This window comes from Hibiscus syriacus, unplaced genomic scaffold, assembly GCF_006381635.1.
Source record: "Hibiscus syriacus cultivar Baekdansim isolate YM2019G1 unplaced genomic scaffold, ASM638163v2 tig00001818_pilon, whole genome shotgun sequence".
Taxonomy (NCBI): domain Eukaryota; kingdom Viridiplantae; phylum Streptophyta; class Magnoliopsida; order Malvales; family Malvaceae; genus Hibiscus; species Hibiscus syriacus.
The window spans coordinates 772,991-795,357 of record NW_024061892.1 but is presented as its reverse complement, the minus strand read 5'-3'; the positions used below and the strand labels follow the sequence as shown (position 1 = coordinate 795,357).

Below are 22,367 nucleotides of genomic sequence, written 5' to 3'. Positions count from 1 at the left end.
GAGTTATGTTTTTTGTTATTTATATATTGATTAAGATCGATTATTTTATTAGTTATGTACTTTTTTACTCAGAATATCTACAGGTTTAAATTGATAATGTCAAAGTGGCACAATAGATGAAAGATTCATAGGCACAATCTCACTCTTCCGTTGGTTCATGCGATATATAGATTGTGGAAAAGATGTTGGATGACGAAAATACAACGAATTCATCACTAAGGTAATACGATAGTTGATGAAACGATCAAATCAATAGATTCTCAACACTTTCAGACAGGGACGGAGTCAGGATTTTAGTTCAAAAGGTAAAGTATGATTAAAAATAAAAAATAGGGGAGGGATAAAATCAAAACAAATCAAAATTTAAAGGCCTGAATAGGTAATCATCCCTAATTAGGTAATTAACAATAGAACATGGCTCAGTCCCTGCTTTCAGATAACCATTTATGGTGTTGCTCCGGAGGAGATTAAAGTCTTAGCTGTCAGAGAGATTTTTGGCCATCCTTAGGAGTACATAATTGTTGTTTCTTTATTCCGTGGCTTAGGCCTCCTTACAAGTCAAAAATGAATTTTTATAGACTGGAAATATGAATTAAATCTAATGTAAACTTATGTACCAACAAGAAGAAGTTAAAAGATGCTCCAAGAATAAGATGATAAAATAATGTGAATAAAACACATGGGACAAGATAAGTAATAACTAAAACATTAGGTACTTAATTTGAGCTTGGGCTCATGTTGATCTTGGATTTGAGTTTTCGGTTTAGGCTTTTCTGGGTTTTTAACTTTTTTGAGTTAAAACTATTTCGATTTTAGATTTTTTTTAAAAAAAAATCGAGCTTGACTTTTTGGTGAAATCAAGTTCAAACAAGGTTGAACTCGGATCTTTTTGTGTCGAGCTTTTGGGCTCCGGTTCAATTTCCGTCTCCACTAGAATCTAAGATTATGAGTCGTAATATTAGATAATACAAATCAAACACTTTCTTAAAGTCTAATGGTTTATTTAAATAAAAAAATAAAAAGGGTTTATTCAAATAAAGTTACAAAGGTTTTTTTACGGAAGACGTTAATTTTATTAAAAATAGAAAATATATAAATTATAATAAATATTTACAATCACAATCATAAGCTAAACAACACATAATAAGGACATTTTGTTGGACACAAGAAAACAAGGCATTTAAGATCACACAATGACCATACAAGGAAAATGTTAAAAAAACTTAACCAAACAAATTCGAACAAAAAATAGATACGAACAGATCTAACCGCATCGGCAAATGAACTACAAAAGAGGATAAAACTATTGAAAGACCACCGACAAATCACAATCAGAATCGAACGACACGAAAATACTATCCACGAATACAAATCGCGTATTCAAATCCAATTCGATGGTCCAAAGCATGGGAAGATTAGCATGCATAAAATATAAGTGTTATCTTGATCAGTCGTGATAATGTCAAATCCAACGCTGAAAAAAAAAAGATAAATAAACGGCTAAATGACTGAAAACATGTCATAAAGACAAAGAAAAACACGTCATAAAGGTAAAAGAAGACGTGGCATAAAGACATAATATTAAAAAACAAAAAATAGAAAAAAATACGCTATAATAAAGAAAATAAAAAATAATGAATATCGACAGTCGATGATCAACACCAAGAGTTACAACCGATCACAAAGTTTAATGACTTGTTTGGGCACCAATTAAAGATAAAAAAAAAGTATGGTAGATTATTTAAATAAAATGAAGAAAAAATAAATAAAGGGGATTCATATAACTATTTTTAACTTATTTTAAAAAGTATATATTTATAATACTTAAATTATCTATAATTAAATTGTAGTTTGGTAACCTTCGACGGAATCTAATGACTCATCTCACTAGATCAATTAGTTATTGATAAATGAAATTTATTTTTAATATATATATTTATTTATTATATATATATATTTTTTAAAAAGACTAGGATGTCAAACAACACAACGATCTAATACATGGATTTGTCTATGACCACTATCAATGCATATCATTTTTTTATTCAGTAGAGAGGTGTTATATTTTTAAGGTAAATATCAAAATTTAAATTCATCCAAGATAAAATAATAAGAATATTCTTAATTACTCGACTAATTAATGAATCTCAAAGTATATCATTTAATAATCATGCTTGGAGAAATGTATGTAACGAAAGAGGAGTCTTTGGTTAAACAGATGATGACAAAGTGGATGCCAGAAAAACTTTCCATTTCCAATGAGCAAAAAAGATCATATCCGTGAACACGTAAAAATGGGCTGCTTCATAAACCAGAAATTTCTATTAAAGTAATAATTATATATTATTTGGAAATCAATACATATGTTTCAGGTTTCTTGATTTTCCTCATGCTTTATATATCTAAAATCGAGACTTCCGTCATCTTCTCATCTCCCCTTTCAGTGTCTTTTTTTCTTTTTAGCTGTTTATTGTACATCTAATTTTTTTTTAGAACGTTTTGCGTTTTCGGAAGATGTTGTGTAAGTTATTTTTTATTAGTTTGTAAATTTAAAAAGAAATTATTACAAATATCAAATATAATAAATTATTATTATTATAAAAACCTAATATTATTATTTTTAAAATAATAGAATAATCTATTTAATACTATTATGTCATTATTATTATTATGACATATTATTTTTATAACTTTATAAATAAAAATATTAAGTCTAGTATATTCCATTGAAATAAAAATAATAATTATATTTTAAAAATTATAAATAAAAATATTTTTATTATTTTTATTAAAATATTATTAGACTATTATATTAATATTAAATATGTAAATAATATAATTTATTATTAATAATTCAATAATATTATTTTTAGAAAATTAGTCAATTATATAAATTTATTAATAATTTATTATATATTATTAAAATAATAATATAATATCATATATTATTATGATATAATTGATTATATTATTATAATATTAAAAAATATAATGTTATATTTTTTAAATATTAACTGCACAAATCAACTTACCTCAGTGGTTAGAGGTATTGTTGTTGTTCTTAAAGATCTTGGGTTTGAACACCAGCGACTGCAGCAGGGGTGATTGAACTTTCATTATCAAATGGTTGATAGTATTTAAAATAGATACTACAAAATTTTGTTGACCAAGAAAATGTTTACATTGACCCATTTATTTTTCACCTACGAAATACAGAAAAATGAGAAAAATAATTGATGTGAAACTAACAAACCCTTAAATTTTGCAAACAATGAAGAAATATTTTAAAATTTTAAAAATTCTATAAAAATAAATTAATTATACAAACTAAAATTATTAAAGTACACAAACTAACAATTTAAAAAAGTTATATTAGAAACTCGTTAAGTTGTCTCGGTGATTAAAGGAAAGGTTATTCTTCTTAGTGGTTTTAAGTTCGATCAGCTATATTTGCAGTGTATGTATTATCAATATGTTAAGAAATTTTGGAATAGATAATATCTTATAATCACCCCAGACTACTAAAAAAACATATAAGAAGAAAAATTCAATACTCAATCAAACAATTAAGATAAATGATATATACAAAAATCATTATCGTGAAAGATAAACAACATCACTAATATAAAAAATACATATAACAATGATGGTTCATTTTACATTACTAAAATTCAATTGTAATATATTTTTAGTGACTATGAGTGTCAATCAATATCAAACTCAATAATTCAAAGCAAATATAGGTCAATATAATTACTAAATAAACGATTTAGATATACAATAAAAATCTAATCTTGAAAAGGAAAAAAGAAAGAAAAAATGAAAAAAAGTATTACAAAAGTAAACAAAGAACATGTTATAAAATTAGATAAATCTTTGTTATTTTTTGACTAAAATAGAATAATTAATTAAACAAGGAAGTAATATAATTAGATCATGGGAGCAAAAGACACAAAAGATAAAAAAAATAAAAAAGAAGGTTTAATTATTCAATGATCACTTATATTTATGCATTGTCCACTTTTAGTCACTTATTTCAAAAAAATAAGATATGGCCACTTTCGTTTTTATTTAATTGAGATGTGGTCACTTCAAATTAACTGTCGTTAACATCAGTTAAATATTTTGATATAATCACGTATTTGGTCCCTTTTATTTATATTTTCTCTCAATTTAGTCCTACTTTTAATAAATTAAAATAAATTTAACCCTCTAATCAAATGATGTCATGAGTCACCATTCGGTTGGAGGAATAACTTTATTTTAATTTAATATATATATATTTGCACCAATCAAAGAGTGACATATATCACCCTCTAGTTAAAAGAAAACAAATGGTAACAAATTGGAGCAAAAAAGATTCAAACCTTGGTCACTTAGGAAACTAAACATGTATGATGTATCCAAACATTAAGCCAAGACTATTGCTTGGTCTAGAGTAGATGACATGGTGTATATATTTTGTATCTTAATGTATAAATGCTTAAATTCATAATATTTTATATCTATTAACTTTAAAAATATTTTATACTAACTTATTAAATATGATTAAATTGAGAGAATATGTAAATAACATATATTAAGATTGTATTTTTAAAAAATAAATTATTAATAATATTAACATTTATGTGTTATTTTTAAAAAATATATATAGTAAGGTTTTCATGTATTTAAGGTTTATGTTCGAGTTTGAGTTTAAGGCTTCAATCTAGTTAAGTTTAAGAACTTTTTTTCTTTTGAGCCTTTTCGAGCTGCTCACGAGCTTCAATTCAGGATTTCGAGTTCGAGTCGAGCTTGAAAATTTTAAGCTCACAAGTTTTCGAGTCGAGTCGAACTCCATTTTAGAGCATCGAGTCGATTCGAGCTCAATAATACTCGAGCTTGACTCGGCTCGTTTACACTCCTAATAATAGGGACCAAATGCATGATTATATCAACTATCACGTCACATATTTTGTTAATTGTTAACAACAGTTAAACCGTGAGACCACATCTTAATTAAATAAAAACGAAAGTGGTCATATCTTAATTAAATAAAAATAAAAGTGACAATCTCTTATGTTTTTTGAAATCAGTGACTAAAATAGGGCAAAACACAAACATAAATGATCATTAGTGTAGTTAACCCAAAAAAGAATTAATAGTGGATGATCAACTCGAAACTGATATAATAAAATATATAAAAAAAACTTAGAGAGAAGTGATGCAATAAAAATGAAATAGGGTAGTATTCAAATATTTGATGCCATATAAGTTCAAAAGTTTTTGTTAAATAAACCAGATTGGTTTATATTTTTATGTACTTTTAATATTCAAATAATATTTCATATTTCAAATATAAAAGTAATTTTATAAGATTTTTAATATTTGACAATAAACACTCATGCATCCTTACAAATATTATATTCAAACTCAAGATTTCAAGAAATAACAACTATCTTTTTAACTATTAAGATCATTTAATCGTATTTTACAATATCACTGAAAAAATTAGCTGACCCTATTCCCATATGTAATAGAGTAAGGGGGAGGTATGATAGTAGGCTGCCCCCAACACCAGGTTGAGAGCAGCTTCCGTAGAAGACCTCCGTTATGAAACTCAATCCCATGACTACAAGGTTAAGAACCTTACGCTCTATCAACTGAGCTAGATGGGCAATTCATGCTATTGTCACTGACAGAGCCAATATCCAACAGATTAACACCCCAAAAATTACTAAAAAGAAAATTTCCCAATATAATTTATATATATAATATGAACATAAAATAAAAAATGATATTACTTTTAAAAAGGATTTAACACCCTTAAAAAAAGAAATTGATCTCACTTTTTAAAAGTATTTAATAATAAAATTTTAAAATTCAATTTTCTTACTCGGGATGGAGTTAAGATTGAATATTGAGGCAAGGGTATACTAAATGTTTAAATTAAAAAATTGAGAGTGACAACAACCCCTCCCATACCATGAATATTGAATAGCTCCTCCATCCATGCTCCTACTTAAAAAAATTCAAATAATTTCTAAATTTGGTATTTCAAAGAAATTCATATACAATTTTAAAATTCAATTTTCCTACTCATGATGTTAATGTTACATGCCCACATGTGATGTCACATTATTTAAAAAATATTTTTTAAATTAATTAATTATATATTATTATTTTTATTAAATTAATAACAATTAACGATATGGCATATGACATCATCTAATTGATTTAAGTGAGCAAGAGTTAAACAAATCAAAGAGTGACTAGATCTAGTGGATGAAAGGCTCAAACTCTAATTACCAATTCAACTTATTTCCTTGTCGTATTTTGACTAACAAAAATAAAAATTGAGGATGAAAGACTCAAACTTTAATTACCAAGTCAACTTATTTCCTTGTCGCATTTTCGGCTAACAAAAATATTTAAATTAAATCATAATTATAATTGATTATATATACATTTATGGAAATACATTAATTATAATGTAAATGAAATTATATTTAAAACATTGACATTGAATTATTTTAATAATTTTTAATATTTTTAAGCTTTTTCAAATACTTTTAATTTATATTTAAGACTTGAAAATGTATGACCTAAATTCAATATTTATTTCACGTCAACTATCAAATATTCCGCATTAAAGATACAAAGCTCAAAACTTGAAAATTTACGACTCAAATCCAATTCTCATCAACGGCCAAAAGGTCCAAAACTCGGTTTTTTTTCTCCAATACCCCAAGCGGATTAATTTATTAGGGTATTAGGTTGGCCTAATTTTTATTTTGGGAACTACGACAAATGTTATAGCGCACCTGTAAATTGTCATCTCGATGTGACGTGTTCCTTCGAATATCATTTTTAAATGATCCCGTGTGGTGGGCTCCATGTCGGCTATTATTTTATTTTCATTAAAATGACTCGTCACCTCGACGTTACGAATCTCTTAAAAATTATTTTTTAAATTATAAAATAAAAATAAAATTTTTAAATTAAAAAAAAATCAAAAGAACTCATCACCTCTTGACCGGATAAAATTTAAAAAAATTAAAATTAAAAGAAAAATAAATTTATTTATATTTTAAAAAATACAATGTCAAAAAATAAATTGTTTACAGAAAAATTACTTAGAAAGTTTATCTATATTTTCTAAGTTCTTGACGATACTGAGGAGTTATCGAATGATAATGGCGCGAGGCTCATCGAATACGATAGGGTCATAGGCCTTGATCGTCGTCGTCTTGTAAAGGAAGTGTACTTAACACACTCTGAGATTCACCTTCGAAATACGGTGATGGGTTTATGGTATTTGACATCATCATTGTCATAACTGATTCGAATTGGCAGCTACTTTGGTGACCATATAGGATATGATCCCACTCACCCGCAACCGCATCTTCTGTCGAAGATGCTTGAGTGTATTGCGGTGCATCCCATGAACCTCCAACCCAATCTGGTCAACTCTCGGCTGAAGTATAATATGGAGGATAAAATCTGAAACTAGCCTGAGATGCATAATAGTACTCTTCAGCTACAGATGTTGAAGCGGAAGAAGACGACGATGATGCTTTCTTCTTGGACTTAGACTTAGACTTGGCTCATATGGCATGATGTTGTTCTCATTCTCCCCTCTTTTCCGGTGTCGTGAAATATTGTTTCCTATTTGCTTTGTAATTTAAGAGATGAGGAGAATAGTCGAAATTTAGGTCCAACAGTGTAATATCGTAACGCAGGGGACCGATAGTTCACGTTGATTCCATAGGTCGATGTAGTAAGTGTGCCTCACCGACCACTTTTCGGTATGTTTCTCACGCGTGTCGATTGGGGAGCGCGTTCATATCAACCATTTGTGTAGGAATCGACTGATGCAACGCTAACGGTCACATCACTCTATCAGTGGTGTGCCACTTAACAATCACATAATGCAAGACGTCACAATACACCATAAGTGGGACCCCTAAAAATCACGCTGGCAATAATTGATTGATCTCCTCGTCTACATACGAAATCCAAGAATGTAACACCCTAAACCAATACGACACAATGTCAACCGATTAGGATGCTACACAAAACCACCGAAGTGGCTAACCCAAATTTTTCTCCATTTCTTTTAATTTAAAATGACCACTTTCATAAGAAAATCATCCATAAAATATAATTGAAAATTTACATTGGGGAGATCCCAAAATAAATATAAATAAACAGACCACTTTACAATAAAGTTACGAATCAATATAACTAGGTCTATAAATATACATGCCCTTGAAAAACTTGAGACATACTTTGATCTGCACTTGATCTGGACCTCGATCACTCAAAGGCTCCTCGAACGCTCCACCTAATCTGCGTAAGAAAACAAATTCCAAACGCTGAGCTAACTAGCTCAGTGCCACAGTAAAAACTAGATCATACTGAAAGTGTATCACTAAAATGCTCAAGCTCTTCAGTCTACTTTATGGTAGACATCATGGTGCAGCTGAGGGTTATGTATCTCGGAGCTCACACACGCTCTAGTCTACCGAGGATGGTGCCCAGAATCTCTGCATCGGTCAAGACCCAAAACTAATCCACCCCTTGCTAGTGTCGGGCCTTGGCCCTAGTTAGTCAGCTTAAAGTGTCTTGCGCACTCCCTAAGGATTTTCGGATTGATTCTATACATTCGATAGCCTTAACTTTACTAAAGGAACTCAGGTATCCTGATCGTTTCCTGAGCATCAAGAAAGGCTAGTTTTATGTCACCATAATTTATCTCATTCCTACGTGTAATTAAGTATTATTATTGTTCTTACTTGTAGTCTTATTTGAGAGTAATTTTAAAGCTTTTGGGGAACCTCAATTTCTCATAAGATTCCTTAGGTTTTCATCCTACTGTTCACGGGTACCGATACTGACCCTTCAGTATTGGTACTAAACCCCTTAGTATCAATACCCACAACTGATATAGGCTATTTGATTAAGGTAGTATCGATACTCTGGTAATGGGGTATCGATACTATCCTGAGTATCGATACCAAATTTAGGTTCGATGTTTTGAAAAAAAATATCCCAATATTGATACACTTATGGAGAGTATCGATACTCCTGCCCTGGTATCGATATCCAATGAATGAGTATCGATACCTTCCCTTTAAAATTTGCCTAATTTTTGTCTAAAAGATGAACATTATCGATATTGTACTTACAGTATCGATACCTTCACTACGAATTGCCCTGTTTGGGCACGAATTTGACACTCAAACTCTCCCAATTTATTCTATTGAGGTTCCCAATCATTAATTAAGTCTTATGTGATAACAAGGGATCATAAATAAGGCTTTAATACATGCTAATAACATCAAAGATAAAATCTACCATGAAAGGCATCTCTAAGTTTCATAACTCAACTCTCTAGCTATGACACATTTCTAATGACCCACAATTGCTATGAGGAAGTTGTGAGTGTGTTACCTGATTTCTTTTGCTGCTAAACCTCTCTCAAATCAACTAGGAGGCACTTTTTCTTTTCCTCTTGCCTTAGAACTTTCTCTCACTTCCTTAGCTAAATAAAGGTAAGAAAAGGAATACTAACTTGTCTATGACTTAAAATTGAATTAGGAACACTCTAAACAACTCAAATTTACTAGAAACAAGCTTAAATCCCTTGATTCCCCTTAACCTCTCAAAACCCTATTTTTGAAACCATAACTAACACCTAAGATTAAGGGTTTAAATTAAAGCTTGAGGGATGAAAATTAAGGTTCTTACCTTGGTTGATTCAGACTAAACTTGAAATTCCAAAAACTTCTACCTTTATCCTACTCTTGGGGAGGAAAAAGAATAGAGAAAGAAAGAGGAAATAGAAGAGAGTTTTGGTGGGTATGATTCACTTGAAAAACACCTATTATAAGGGTTTTTTATCCTTTAACTTAAATAATGGATAAACTACACTTTTGGTCCCTCACCCTTTTATCCCATTTTAAAATCGTCACTTGCCTTTAACCCTTGGGAAACTGGTTCAAACTGTTTTAGTATAGCAAAATAGGTCTTTAGTGTCGTTTTTTTAGCTCAATAACGATGTTTTTAAGCGTTGCTAAAAACTTTCCTAGCACAAGTAAAACGCCACAAGAAGCGCTGCTAAAACCAACGACGCAACCATTAGCAGCGTTTGTTAACAAAAGCTACTGCAAAAGGTGAAGCTCTATAGCGGCGTTTTTCTTAAACGTCGCAAAAGGTCTTCTCTATCCCTACATTTTTCTTACAAATGTCGGTAATTACTTGTATTTAGTGACGTTTATTTTTTCAAACGATGCTATATTTCATGATATTTAACGAAGTTTTTCTTTACAAATGCCACAAATGTTTACGACATTAGTGGCATTTTCTTTAGAAAACGACGCAAAAGTACCTAACTTTTGGTGGCTTATTTTCAAACGCCGCTTTGGCTAACGATTTCGTATTATCATTTTCTACTTTATTTACCCAAATTTAATATCATGTAGCATTATCTAATAAATAAACTTAAAATTTAATTACGAGCCAAATTATGTAGGGAAAAAACCATCTAAAAAGAAACAGTAAGGTGAATAAAGGTAATTTGTAGTGTCTATTCGGGCTTGAATATTCAGTGTTCAACAAAAAAAAATATTAATCACCATCGTCTATTGAGTTGTTACACATTCTACACGAGATCGACAAAATTTTCTCTAAAACAAACCGAATAAGCTCTCATAAACTGTTTTCTCTAATCACAAGAATCAAATCCAACAAGCATATAGATAAGTGGTGGTTTTTTCTTCTTACACATTCTACACTACGAATGGAGATGATGACAGTATCAAGGTTTAAACTCTGATCTACAATCAATTCTAACCAAAATAAATCTTTACACTTACATTCCATCTAATTGCTATCAATAGAAGATTCTTCAGCAGTTCAAGACATTCCTGTTCAAGAAGAATATAAGGACCACATTAGAATTCACAGCATGCATGACTTAGTCAAACAACCCCCGACTAAAAAACGAATCAGTCCCTTTATTTGAAAGAAATGTTTATTCCATGAATTAATCCTTCTTCTCACATGGGAATATGTCTATCAATACTAACCTTTCCTTCAATTTTGTCCTGGGTACCAATGTTTACCACGGTGCAACCAATAGCCTTTGCGGAGTTGAGACCAAGGGTATGGTTCTCATTCCTCTCCCATATGCTAAGTTTCTTTTTCGTGTTAATAGCTCGTTCATGTTTTGTTCCGGGAACAGAAATATTGATAAGCTTACTTCAAAAGTTCATAAGAACAGAACTGGTGTCATTGCTCCATAGCAGCTTTTATTAAAACCGAAAAGAGCACGTACATAATGGAGCACAGATAAAAATACCATAAAAGTACACCATCTTTTGCAAGATCGAAAATGTCATTCGTAGCTGGATCCAGCAGAAGAAACTGCTTTAAATACGGATCATCCGCAAGATAAATGTTTATGTGTCTCAACACAAGTAGCTCTTTCTGCTTCTATGATTACATCGACCGTGGTAGACTTTAGGACCGATGATGAATTCCTTGAACCACCCGCCTTCCCCGCAGACATATCTAAAGATTATCTGAGCAGAACAAGAAAAATCAAGCCATTTCTTTGACTAATACAGGTATAATAAAAGATGGGCAGATTTCGAGTCTTGACTAATTCATTTAGGGCTGCTTACAGTGAAACTGCAACTTCTTTGACCAGATTAAAAGTACGCTAAATATTTTGAAGAATTGGACAGCAAGAAAATATTTGTCACTTCGAAAATTCTGAGACTGCAAGTTCCTGAAACAGTTCTTACCATTTCATTTGATATGAAACAAATACCTGCATGATGAGAGAAACATTTTGAGATCAACACTCTTGCTAACAGTATTAAAACTCTAGTAGAATAGATATACTAAAACTCTTACCAAGAGTTCTATGCTAATTACATAACACTTTAAATAATAATAAAGAAAATAGATTAAAGTAAAGAAACGTGAAAAATAAACTTTATTAAATTAATGTGATGTTCCTGCATCAACCAACCAAATTAAAACATAATTTTTCACATTACACCTTCCAATTAAGTGATCTATCAACTTATCGTCAAAACTTCATGCCCAATATATATTAAAAACAAATAGTTTTCTTAAATAACTTTGTTCCCATATAATAAGATAAGGTTGCAGATAGTACATACTAGAAAAGAAGAGCATTCAATACCATTAGAAATTATGAATACTTATAGTACCAAAGAAACAGCCATTAGAAATCCATAATCTTTTCAGTCTTAACATCTCCTAAATAAGCTATTTATTATCTTACAGTTCAAAATTCCACACTGTATATCTACTAAAAAATAGGTTAGCTGCATGATTCTGTTCAAGAACTCATTTTCAACTCACACAGTAATATAATATCTTAATAGATGAAAACATCCTAGACTTATAAGAAAGAACCTCAAACTCAGAACACTCAGTATTTGCAGTAGGTAGCATAAAAGTGAAGCAAGGCTTTAACATGCAAACACCATGTACTTCTATGCTAAAATAAAAGTGATTGCAGTAAGAACCAGACAGAGCTAGCACTACCACACATGAATCAAATGAACCCATTTATTGCTGCATGTTCAAAAATCAAAATGATATTATTGTATCAATAACAATTAAGATAAATTCATACTGTAAGACACCAAATGAACCCATTTATTGTAAAACAAGTTCATAAATTCTTTAGCTTCTCTGTCTATAAATATAAATGCAGTTGCATATTAAGCTGCAAATGTGAAACATATCCTAAATGGTGAAAACATTGGCATACTTTTGGATTTACTTTCTCTAACCCAGCAACTAAACCATCAGTTGTCATGCTCTCCAATCCAGCACCAATGCCTACATTGGAAACCAAGAAGGTTAAATACTTTAACCATCTTCAGATCACAATAAAAGCAAGCTAAAATAGATCATATAAATATATACAGAAACCAAGGTTAACATCATTACTAAAGGGGTGATACCAGAACTTACAGAATATCACAATTCACTAACAAAATGCAAATGATTCATGATTGCATAATTGTTGACAGAACCAAACTAAATATAAGCATCAGTCTGTCAGCTTCATTTGTTCGCTGTAACTGCAGATGCAGATTGCGTATTTGCATTAAGAACGCTATACATAAACTATGGCAAAAGGCTTGAATTCTTATTTAATGCAAATTCATTTCATGAATAAATTGCAGAGGTATGATGCCTGTTAACAACTAAATCCCACAAAGATTTTATGATTGGTACCTTTGAAGTTGTGCCTTGATAATGTCTACAAGATCTTGTGCGGTAACACTGGGAAAAAAAAAAGAAAAAAAACAAGTGAATGTCAGAGTCAAATATGATAAGTGAAAAACTAAAATATGAAACGTTTGGTGTGGATTCAGATCCTACACACCTTCCAAAAATTTTCTTTCCTTTGCCACCTTTTCGCTTCACCTTAAAAGCCCCAACAGTTTCGAATATAAGAGCAAGTTGTTGTGCCTCTTCTTTTACCTGGAGTAAAACAAGATCATCTAACAAGACTGAATTCACGCGCACGGGTATAACATATTACCCTGGTAAAACCACAAACAGCAAGCTAGGAAACAGCCATAAAACGGAAGATACGAATGATGATGATGAACAAGGAGTTTACTTCAACTGGGGAAAAACAAAAAAGAGATTTGGAATAGAAATATGAAGAACATAAGAAGAATCGATGAAAAGAAAAGAAAAAGACACCGAGGAAAAGACGAAAAGAAAAAGAAGAAGAAACCAGAAACAAAAGTTTCCAGAAGAAAAGAAAAAGAAGAAGAACCCACACTTTCTTTGACTTGTCATCTCCTTGATCTTCAGACCCTTTCTTAGACTTGTTCGAATTTTCGTCTTCATTAGAAGAACAAGACACCGAGGAATTGGGTGTTTAATGGTTTTCAGAAATATTATGAATCAAATTCTGACTATCCCCCACTGAATTCTCTGCAAAAATGCCGATTTTCTTGGTGCTTGTAACAAGGCACCGATTTTCTATTGTGGCATTTGAAACTAAAAACACCACTAATACACTAACAAATTGAGGCGTTTTAAAAAAACCACTAAAGTATAGAATATTTAACAACATTTGTTTAAAAATACCACTAGTACAAGTCTATAGCGGCATTTGTTAAAAACATATCAGTAAAGTATAAGTTTGTAGTGTCGTACGTTTAGAAATATAACATTTTGTGGCGTTTTGACTGTAAACACCACAATATGTATAAAATTAGTGGCGTTTACTTTCCAAACGCCGCTACATACTTGTTTTTCTGTAGTGGAATATCTAATGGACTCGACTTATGGGTCTCGGGTTAACCCAAACTATTGACATGGGATTCGAGGTATTACAAAGAAAATTGTAAATATTAAATATCAAAGTTAGTATATATAAAGTTAAAAAAATTTAAAAAAAAATCCTATGTCATACCACATATCGACCGACGATGTCGATCCTCATCTGTATATCTTATGCAGTGGCACCCACCAACTTCGTCTCGGATATTTTATGACGTCATCTAAAATATTTAAAAATAAAAAAAAATTATAAACAAATAAAAAATAATTAAATTTATAAAATTCAAAAAAAAGATTAAACAAATGAAGTTAAACAATTACCTTGCAACTAGTGAAAACTCGACCAGGGCTGTTGTAATTGGCGTCAAAAAGGAAATTGATACCAAACCCACGACTGTAGCAGTATTAGACAGCCTGCTACGTCAGCTTTTCGACCCGACTGGACAATTGCAATCTTGCAAAGCTCCTGGTAAAGAAATGGTAAAATCGTCGAGCCCCAACTGGTATTGCGGCATACATCGAAGTCTTCCAAATATCGCAGATATTGAGTGTGCGCCAAATTACCGAATTTATCCAGTAATAAGACCCCTCCGATCAGTAGGAGAAGATATACTCGAGACGCGAAAATAACCTCATTCTCGGTAGAGTCGGTCGTCACTTGGAATTTGATCCCCAACCATGTAATATGTACTCAATAACCCTTGATGAAGTCGGATGACGCCATCTTTCCCAAAACTTGGTGGACCAACGTTGTGGGGTCATAAATGTTCTGACTCACCACGAGGGCTTCATTCACAAGAACATCGAGTTGATAAGCGGCGTCTTCCAAAGTAATCGTCGCTTCACCACTCGGGAAATGGAACGTGTGCGTCTCAGGCCGCCAACGTTCGACCAGAGCCTCAATCAACGCCAGGTACCGCTTGAAGTCACGTACAAATATGGTCGGAAAGAAACCGGATTGTTGTAGATATATCAGCATTCGTTGATGCAGCTCTTCTTATGGGCTCCCACGCTTACGAATATTCCATTCATCTTCCAACCCGCATTAGATCGACGAAACATGGACATTATCCAGGCGCAACATATATTATCGGGTTGCCATTTTTCGAGATTTTCACACAACGTATGATTTTTTTTATATTTTTTAGATTTAGGGTTTAATGAAAAACCAAAACCCCCAACCCTTATTTATAATCTTACCCTCAACGGCTATAAACAATTAGTTTTTTCAAAATTTCGACTGAACTCATCACCTCGAGGTGACGAGTTCCAAGTGGTCGTTACCCATGTGATCATTACTCATCTACCCGTTAACCAACAACTAATTTTTTTTGAATTTGAAGGAAATCATCACTTGGCAACGAGTTATTTCGATGTTTTTAATTTAAAAAAATGAATTTTTAAGAGACTCGTCACCTGACGAGTCATTTTAATGACAATAAAATAATGACCAACGTAAAACCCACCACTCAAGGACCATTTAAAAATAATATCCGAGCGAACTCCTCACCTCGAGATGACGAGTTTCAGGTGCACTGTAGCATTTACCGTATTTCTCAAAATAATAGCATTTACCGTATTTCTCAAAATAAAAACTGGGCCAACCTAATACCCTAATAAATTAATCCGCTTACTCGAACATACATACAAAAATTGATGTCTACAATACACCCTTTGTTGGGTAAAAAGGAGTAAGAAATAGACTATACAAGTTTGTTTTAGTTTTTTTGATAAATTTGTTATCACCCCATTTTTGGGGGTCACTTTTACAAAATCATTTCTTTATTGACTTAATGTAGACACAAGGATATATATCACATACCCTTTTATTCCCATCTCCAATATCAAAATGCTGCCATTTTATGTAAATGCCTCACGTCTGATATCTCTCTTAAAAACAATGTCATGAATGCTCAACTTTCTTTTCCAGAATTCATAGGTTTACTCTTGGCTTCAGTTGATCCTTCAATTGATCACTGGTTTGGTTGCCGCTTTAGTTATCGCTCTGATCGTTGCTCTGAACATTGTTTTCTTCATTTCCGACCTCGGCTCCTTTGACATACAATTCATAATAATGCTTGGCTTGTCGAATTTCCCTGTCAAGTTCTGCATACATCTTCACAGATGCTTCGGCAAAACTCTTCAATTGACCAATAAAGAAAACTAGGCTCGTCCCAAACGAATCCTTCAAAGCATCGTCTCGGAACATATTATACGTAGAATCACTAATTTCCGTGTTCTCTTTTACATCATCCTCTCTCGACATATTGATAGCAGAATCACTGTTGTCATTGTTCCCTGGGGGTGCATATGGACGATCAGCATTCTTCCCTTCGTTCTTTTCTTGGTGTGGCAAAAAGCCAGACGTATCGGCTGCCAATAGTTTGATGGAGTCAGAGACTTGCTTAATAGAAGGCTCCAATGAATCAAGCTTGTCATACCAAGAACCACATGTTTTGTATATTGGAGGGCCGCGTGCTCTCAGAAGTTCGGTTTTGAAGTTTTTTCTCTTTGATCTCTTCAATTTTGGTGGAATAGAAACACATTTCCCGAGCCAACTGTTTATGGTTTTCAGATAAGCTTTCAGGGCACCGATCCACTTTGTGAAACTCGAAAACAGAGAGCTTAGTTCATGTTCAAGATGAGCGGTAATAGGCCGATGTGATTCGGACAGTGAAGAGATTTTCATGGTGCCATTCTTGTATGCAACTGAGATAATTTGAAACTGACGCCTATGGCATTCAGACATTACTTCCCACATTCGACTCAACCTATGTTGGAAGGATAGGTGAAACAGATAATTTAGAATACGAGTATTTGAGATAGAAGCACAAGCATAGACTATTTTATGAAGTAAAAGTATCGATGCTACCGGCCCGTAAAAATATGGTTGAAATGGCAGATAAGACATCGTGGATGAAGACATACCCTTCTATCAACTCCTCAAGTTGTGGCTGCAGCTCATTGTCACGTAAATCCTCAATCCTTTTAGATATTGAGTGAATTCTTTGAATTGCAACTCTAATTCTTGAGTGCAAATCCTTGACAACAGCTCGAGTCTTGTCAATTTTGCTTGAACTCTCTGCCCTTGACTCCAGCTGTCTTAAGAATTTACACTTCAAGTCATACTCACTACGGACTGTCTCGCTGGCCTGAAATTAAGAGAAATGCAAAATGAATAACTCTCAGTGATCATAAATTTTAATTGCCCAAAACCAATCAGTACTTGACTAGATAACCTCAAGGATTCGACTTACTGGTAAAATGTTGGATAACTTTCAACTTTGGAAAACAAGTCACAATATAGTAAACTATTTGAGGTTCAACTCTAAAGCCAGATAAATAACTGTGCACGTCTCCACATATAGGCAGAGTTTGGAAACATAAGATTAACAAAAGAATTCATTTACCGAGGACTTCGAAGTTAAATTATTGAAGGATTGCTCTTTAAATGATGATCACTTAACAGAAGAAACATGAGTATCATGGAACCAAAGACCAGTACTTATGCAAGCACATTCTTCCATACAATTGTTTCAATTTCTACCATATTAAAACACCAAAACATTGAATTTATCTTGGGATATTGTATTTCACCTAAGCTTGGATTAAATGTCAAAACAGAAGGCTCATAAACAGAAATGAAAATATCAGGAAGGGAAACAAAAAGCAAAAGAAAAAACAAATAATACCTTGACTTCATCATATAGCTTCCTCTCCCACACATATAGTCTATCCAAGGTTGAGGCATGACTGCCTGAAATCATGCAGCCATTATAGAAAAGATTGTTGTTAAGGTCCTCAATATCATCCTTTGAATTTAATTCCAGAGGATTTCTGGATGAAGATGATTGAGATGACGTTGTCCTATGCCAAGCCAAGTACTTCACATCACTTTGAGGAAGCTCTAAGTAAAAATAAGAAAGGATTAGCATAAGCATCTGGAACCAAGAATCAAGAACAAAAAATAAACTAAAATCTCTAAGAAGGTAAACCATGACAGAACTAGCCCTAGATCCCACTGCATACATTTTAAATTGAATAAGTTTTCTTATATAAAGCTGTTTCCACAATTGCCATCTACATACTTCTATTGTTCATATAATTCCATATTGATTATATTCCCTTTAATGCACTTTAGATATATGAAATTTCCTGTTGTATTCTTCCACTTGTTGCAACTTCATAACATGACAGACACTTGCAACTAATTCAAGCAAAATGTATTCTTTGAAAACGGAACATAATATGCATTAGGAAAAGATATAAAATCTCAGACACTTCAAAAGTTGGCAGTCAGTCACATTCAACCCCTCAAAGTTACATCATCAATGGTTTCATAAAAGGATTTCAAGGCAAAAACATACTTTGCATGTCATTTTGTCATCCTTTCATATTAATGTGTTTCTTGCGAAATGTATACTTCAAAAATAGCCTGCAATTGAAAGAAAAAAAGCATCTCGTAGTCTCCCGTCAAAAAGTTGGCAAAGCAGTCACTTCCAGCTGCTCATGGTTTCATTGTGCAAGGGTTTCATGAAATGATTTCAAGGCAATAGCATATTTTGTATGTCATTTTATCACTTTTACATTGTTTTTCTTCAAAAAATCAAATATGGCTCTTCCAACTTGCATTATATGATTTCAAGATATGATAACATAACCCATTTGTTACATTTGCTCTTAGCTCTGTCTGCCAAGCATATGTTATTTGCTACAGACAACCACCAGTCACTACCGAACAAAAATGCACAGGACAGGCACTACATTTTAAGGAACTCAAAATGATTCAACTCTGTCACGAAAAAAATGGGGAATGGAAATTTACCTTCTTTAACTTGGCTTTGATCTTCTCCACAAGAGAAGAATGCTCTGAAGATGCCGTCGATCGACCTAAAATGGTAGAAAGTCCTGTTACCTATAGCTTTCAACAAATTCATATAAGATAACCAATTATGAAGACCCTTCAATGGAACTGAATAAAATGGAAATTTCTCCATAAATCTCCATAAATTCGTAATCGTTTTACCAATTTTTCACATCTCAATCAATATAACCAAATAGATTCAAAATCAATTCTAACACAAAGATGAATTATAAACAATATAAAAATTGCAAAACTCAATAATGCCCTTCCTCACTAGATAAACCACTTCTTAATTATGCATAACTTCCAGCCCTGATGAGACACCAAACATACACAAGATTTACAGTGTGTGTGTGATGATGGACATGCATATGTGAGTGAGAAAGATATGATGTCTGGATCTGACCTTTTCCAGGAAAAATAGGACGGAAATGCAACTTATTAGCTTCAAGCATCCTAGGAACCTCTTTCCCAGAGTCAGAAGCTTTTACAAAGAGAAACTCAATATCTTTCATGACAGAAAAGAAATCTTTAGGGGCAACCTCGTTTTCAGAAGCCTCTTCTTTGACAGGAGTTCTCTTTATTTCAGTTGGAACAGAAAAGCCGCGGGGTGTCCCTTGTAATGGAGACAAATCAGGAGAACTGTTTTTTTCCCTACTGACAAAATCAGTTTCTGAAGCTACACTACCAACAGATGGGATATCTGATGGTACATTGGCTATTTTATTGTCATTTACTCTGTTCAGGTTTTCAAAACTTCGAACCAGAGTATCTGCAGGAGGCTCATCGTCAAATTCATCATCTGAACCCTGAGTTTCTTCTCTTTCATGTAAAGAAGCCCCCTCTTCATCTTCCAGCTTTGGAAGAAGTTCCTCTTCCCTATGTCGTCTAAAATCGTCGATGGTTCCTGGACCTTGGTTCAATTCCTTCCCTTCTTGAAAAGACAACTGACGGTCAATTGGATGCGAAAGGCCAAAGAAATCCCATTCTGGAGTTCTTGGCGGCGAAGAAGTATCAAATGGTGATGATTCTGGTTTTTCAGTGGAACAAGGGGTGGTATTCTGTGGAGTACTTGATGAGGTTACCAATCTGATATTAGGAACAGGGGGTTTCTCTTTGACTTTTCTCGAAGATGTAACCCCAAACCTCATGCGGTTCACCTGAAAATGACTGGAAGTGGGAGGAGAAGGTGATGGAGAAAAGGTTTCAGTTGCATCAACACGTTGTGAGAAAGACGGAGGAGAATATGAAAACTGGTAAAGAGACTTTTCGGCTAAAGCAAGGGGCTCTGGTGTAGCATTAGTTGAAGTGTAAAGGGAAGACTCAACTGGAGCTTCAAGTTCAACAAACTTCCTAAGAGCAGTGCCTGAACTTTTCAGTGTCTCAATATATGCAACATGAGCAGCAGCCAGTAAGCATCTTCCATCAAGTGCCTGACGAACATATTTCTTCCTTTCGCGACATAACTGCAGGGCCTGATCCTCTTCTACTTTTGAGGCAGAGGCCCCCATATTACTACTTTCTAATGATCTCCCCTAAAAAAGTAATCAATGGTCAAAAAATAAGGATTCTCCAGAAATAAATTAAACTTAAAACATGCAGCAACAGTTTGGAAGAAATTTTTTAATAACCATGATTGTATATCTCATACAACTACCAAGCAAAACACATCCAAAATCAAAGCTACCTCTATTGAAACACGTGCTAAAAAGATTAAAACAATCAAGAAAGAAAAAATGGATTCAAAGTTAAATTCCATAGATACAAATGGAAAGTGTCCAGTTATCTCAAATTATGATTGAATTTCAACACTCCGAGACTTGTTATAACTAAGCATCTTGGATATTCAAAAATGCATCTCGAATATTTAATAAAAATGATGCTGACACTTAAGATTGCAGATTCAAGTTTTCGGATGCACAATTTCATTGGATTTCACGATCATACTATGAGAAGCTTCGAGCCAACAATAATTGATTAAGAACTACTACTACAGAAAATAGATAATGTATCCAAACAAATTGAGAGTGAGGGGTAGACAAAAAGTCGAGGTGAAAAAATAAATGCTAGAAGAATACGGGAGGCTACACACCTCGATCAGCAAGAAGAAAATAGAAAAACCATTTCACAATTGTAGCCAACAAAGAAAGAGAAAGCAATTCAACGAGAAAACTTAAGCTAAAACCATGATTAAGTCTCAAAATTGGGAACTGAGCTTGAAAACAGTGTCTGAAAAAGATTTGTAGTATGATTTTGAACTCAAAACCTCTGATAAACCCACAACCATTGAGTAAGAGTTAAAAAGCATGTATGATTTAATAATGCTCACATATCTTTAACCATTCACAACAAAGCAACATCAGCAACATCAAAGGTGAGGGCAAAATAGAAAAACAAAAAGCTTCAAGGTTCATAATTTTTAAGGCAAAAAAATTAAAACAGAAAAGGGGATGATAGAGAATCTATACGGATATTCACGTGTCCATCTTTCAAGGAAAAAAACCCAGTTTAATTATGCCAGCAATAGCTATCAAACAATATAATCCTAACATGATTAACTTTTCTTCAACTCAAAACATTTCCCAAGAAAATTCTATTTCTACATCCCACAAAATCTATTTTTGCTTATCTAAACAATTAAGCATAAACAGAAACAAAACCAACAAAAAGAAAGATGAAAATACCTCGGAAGAGAGAAAATCCCCAGTTTGGGATTCAAAACTTGCAGCAAAATAGAATCAAATTCAAAACACAGAAGAAGGTGCCAAGATAGGATTCACCCTGAAAAACAAAGGGCAGCAATAAAATAACAACGTTTATAAGCAAAATTCATGAACAAACATCAATCTTCAACAATTAAAATCGTTGAGTTCAATAGAAGGGAAAATCCAGATACTGATACCTATAAAAAATTTCTGACCCAAATCAGTGTTTGGAAGCAAAAGCAATAGCCTTAAAGAACAAAGATGAAAATTTAGGGGAAAAGGGAATATAAAGAGCTGATGGGAAACTCGATAAATGTCAGTGAAACAGGTGGAACAACAAAGAAAAGGCTTGGAATTCAGAGCAGAGTCGTCGTGTTATGTAGAGACGACTCATCTAAACAGTCATTAGAGAGATGCAGAAGAGGCGAATCTGATGGTGATGTGTTGTATATATGCATTTTTTA

At 32.7% G+C, this 22,367-nt stretch overlaps 1 protein-coding gene across 1 annotated transcript; it reads right to left on the bottom strand.

Moving 5' to 3' along the window:
* Window positions 1–16,065: 16,065 nt before the first annotated feature.
* On the bottom strand, window positions 16,066–20,733 carry LOC120134510 (protein ROLLING AND ERECT LEAF 2-like). The gene is made up of 5 exons (XM_039150942.1): window positions 19,494–20,733; window positions 19,160–19,306; window positions 18,027–18,241; window positions 17,263–17,486; window positions 16,066–17,105 (listed from the first exon to the last, which is right to left on the bottom strand). The coding sequence occupies exons 1-5, from the start codon at window positions 20,707–20,709 to the stop codon at window positions 16,328–16,330; spliced, it is 2,580 nt and encodes an 859-aa protein (XP_039006873.1). The 5' UTR covers window positions 20,710–20,733; the 3' UTR covers window positions 16,066–16,327.
* Between the last annotated feature and the right edge of the window lie 1,634 nt (window positions 20,734–22,367).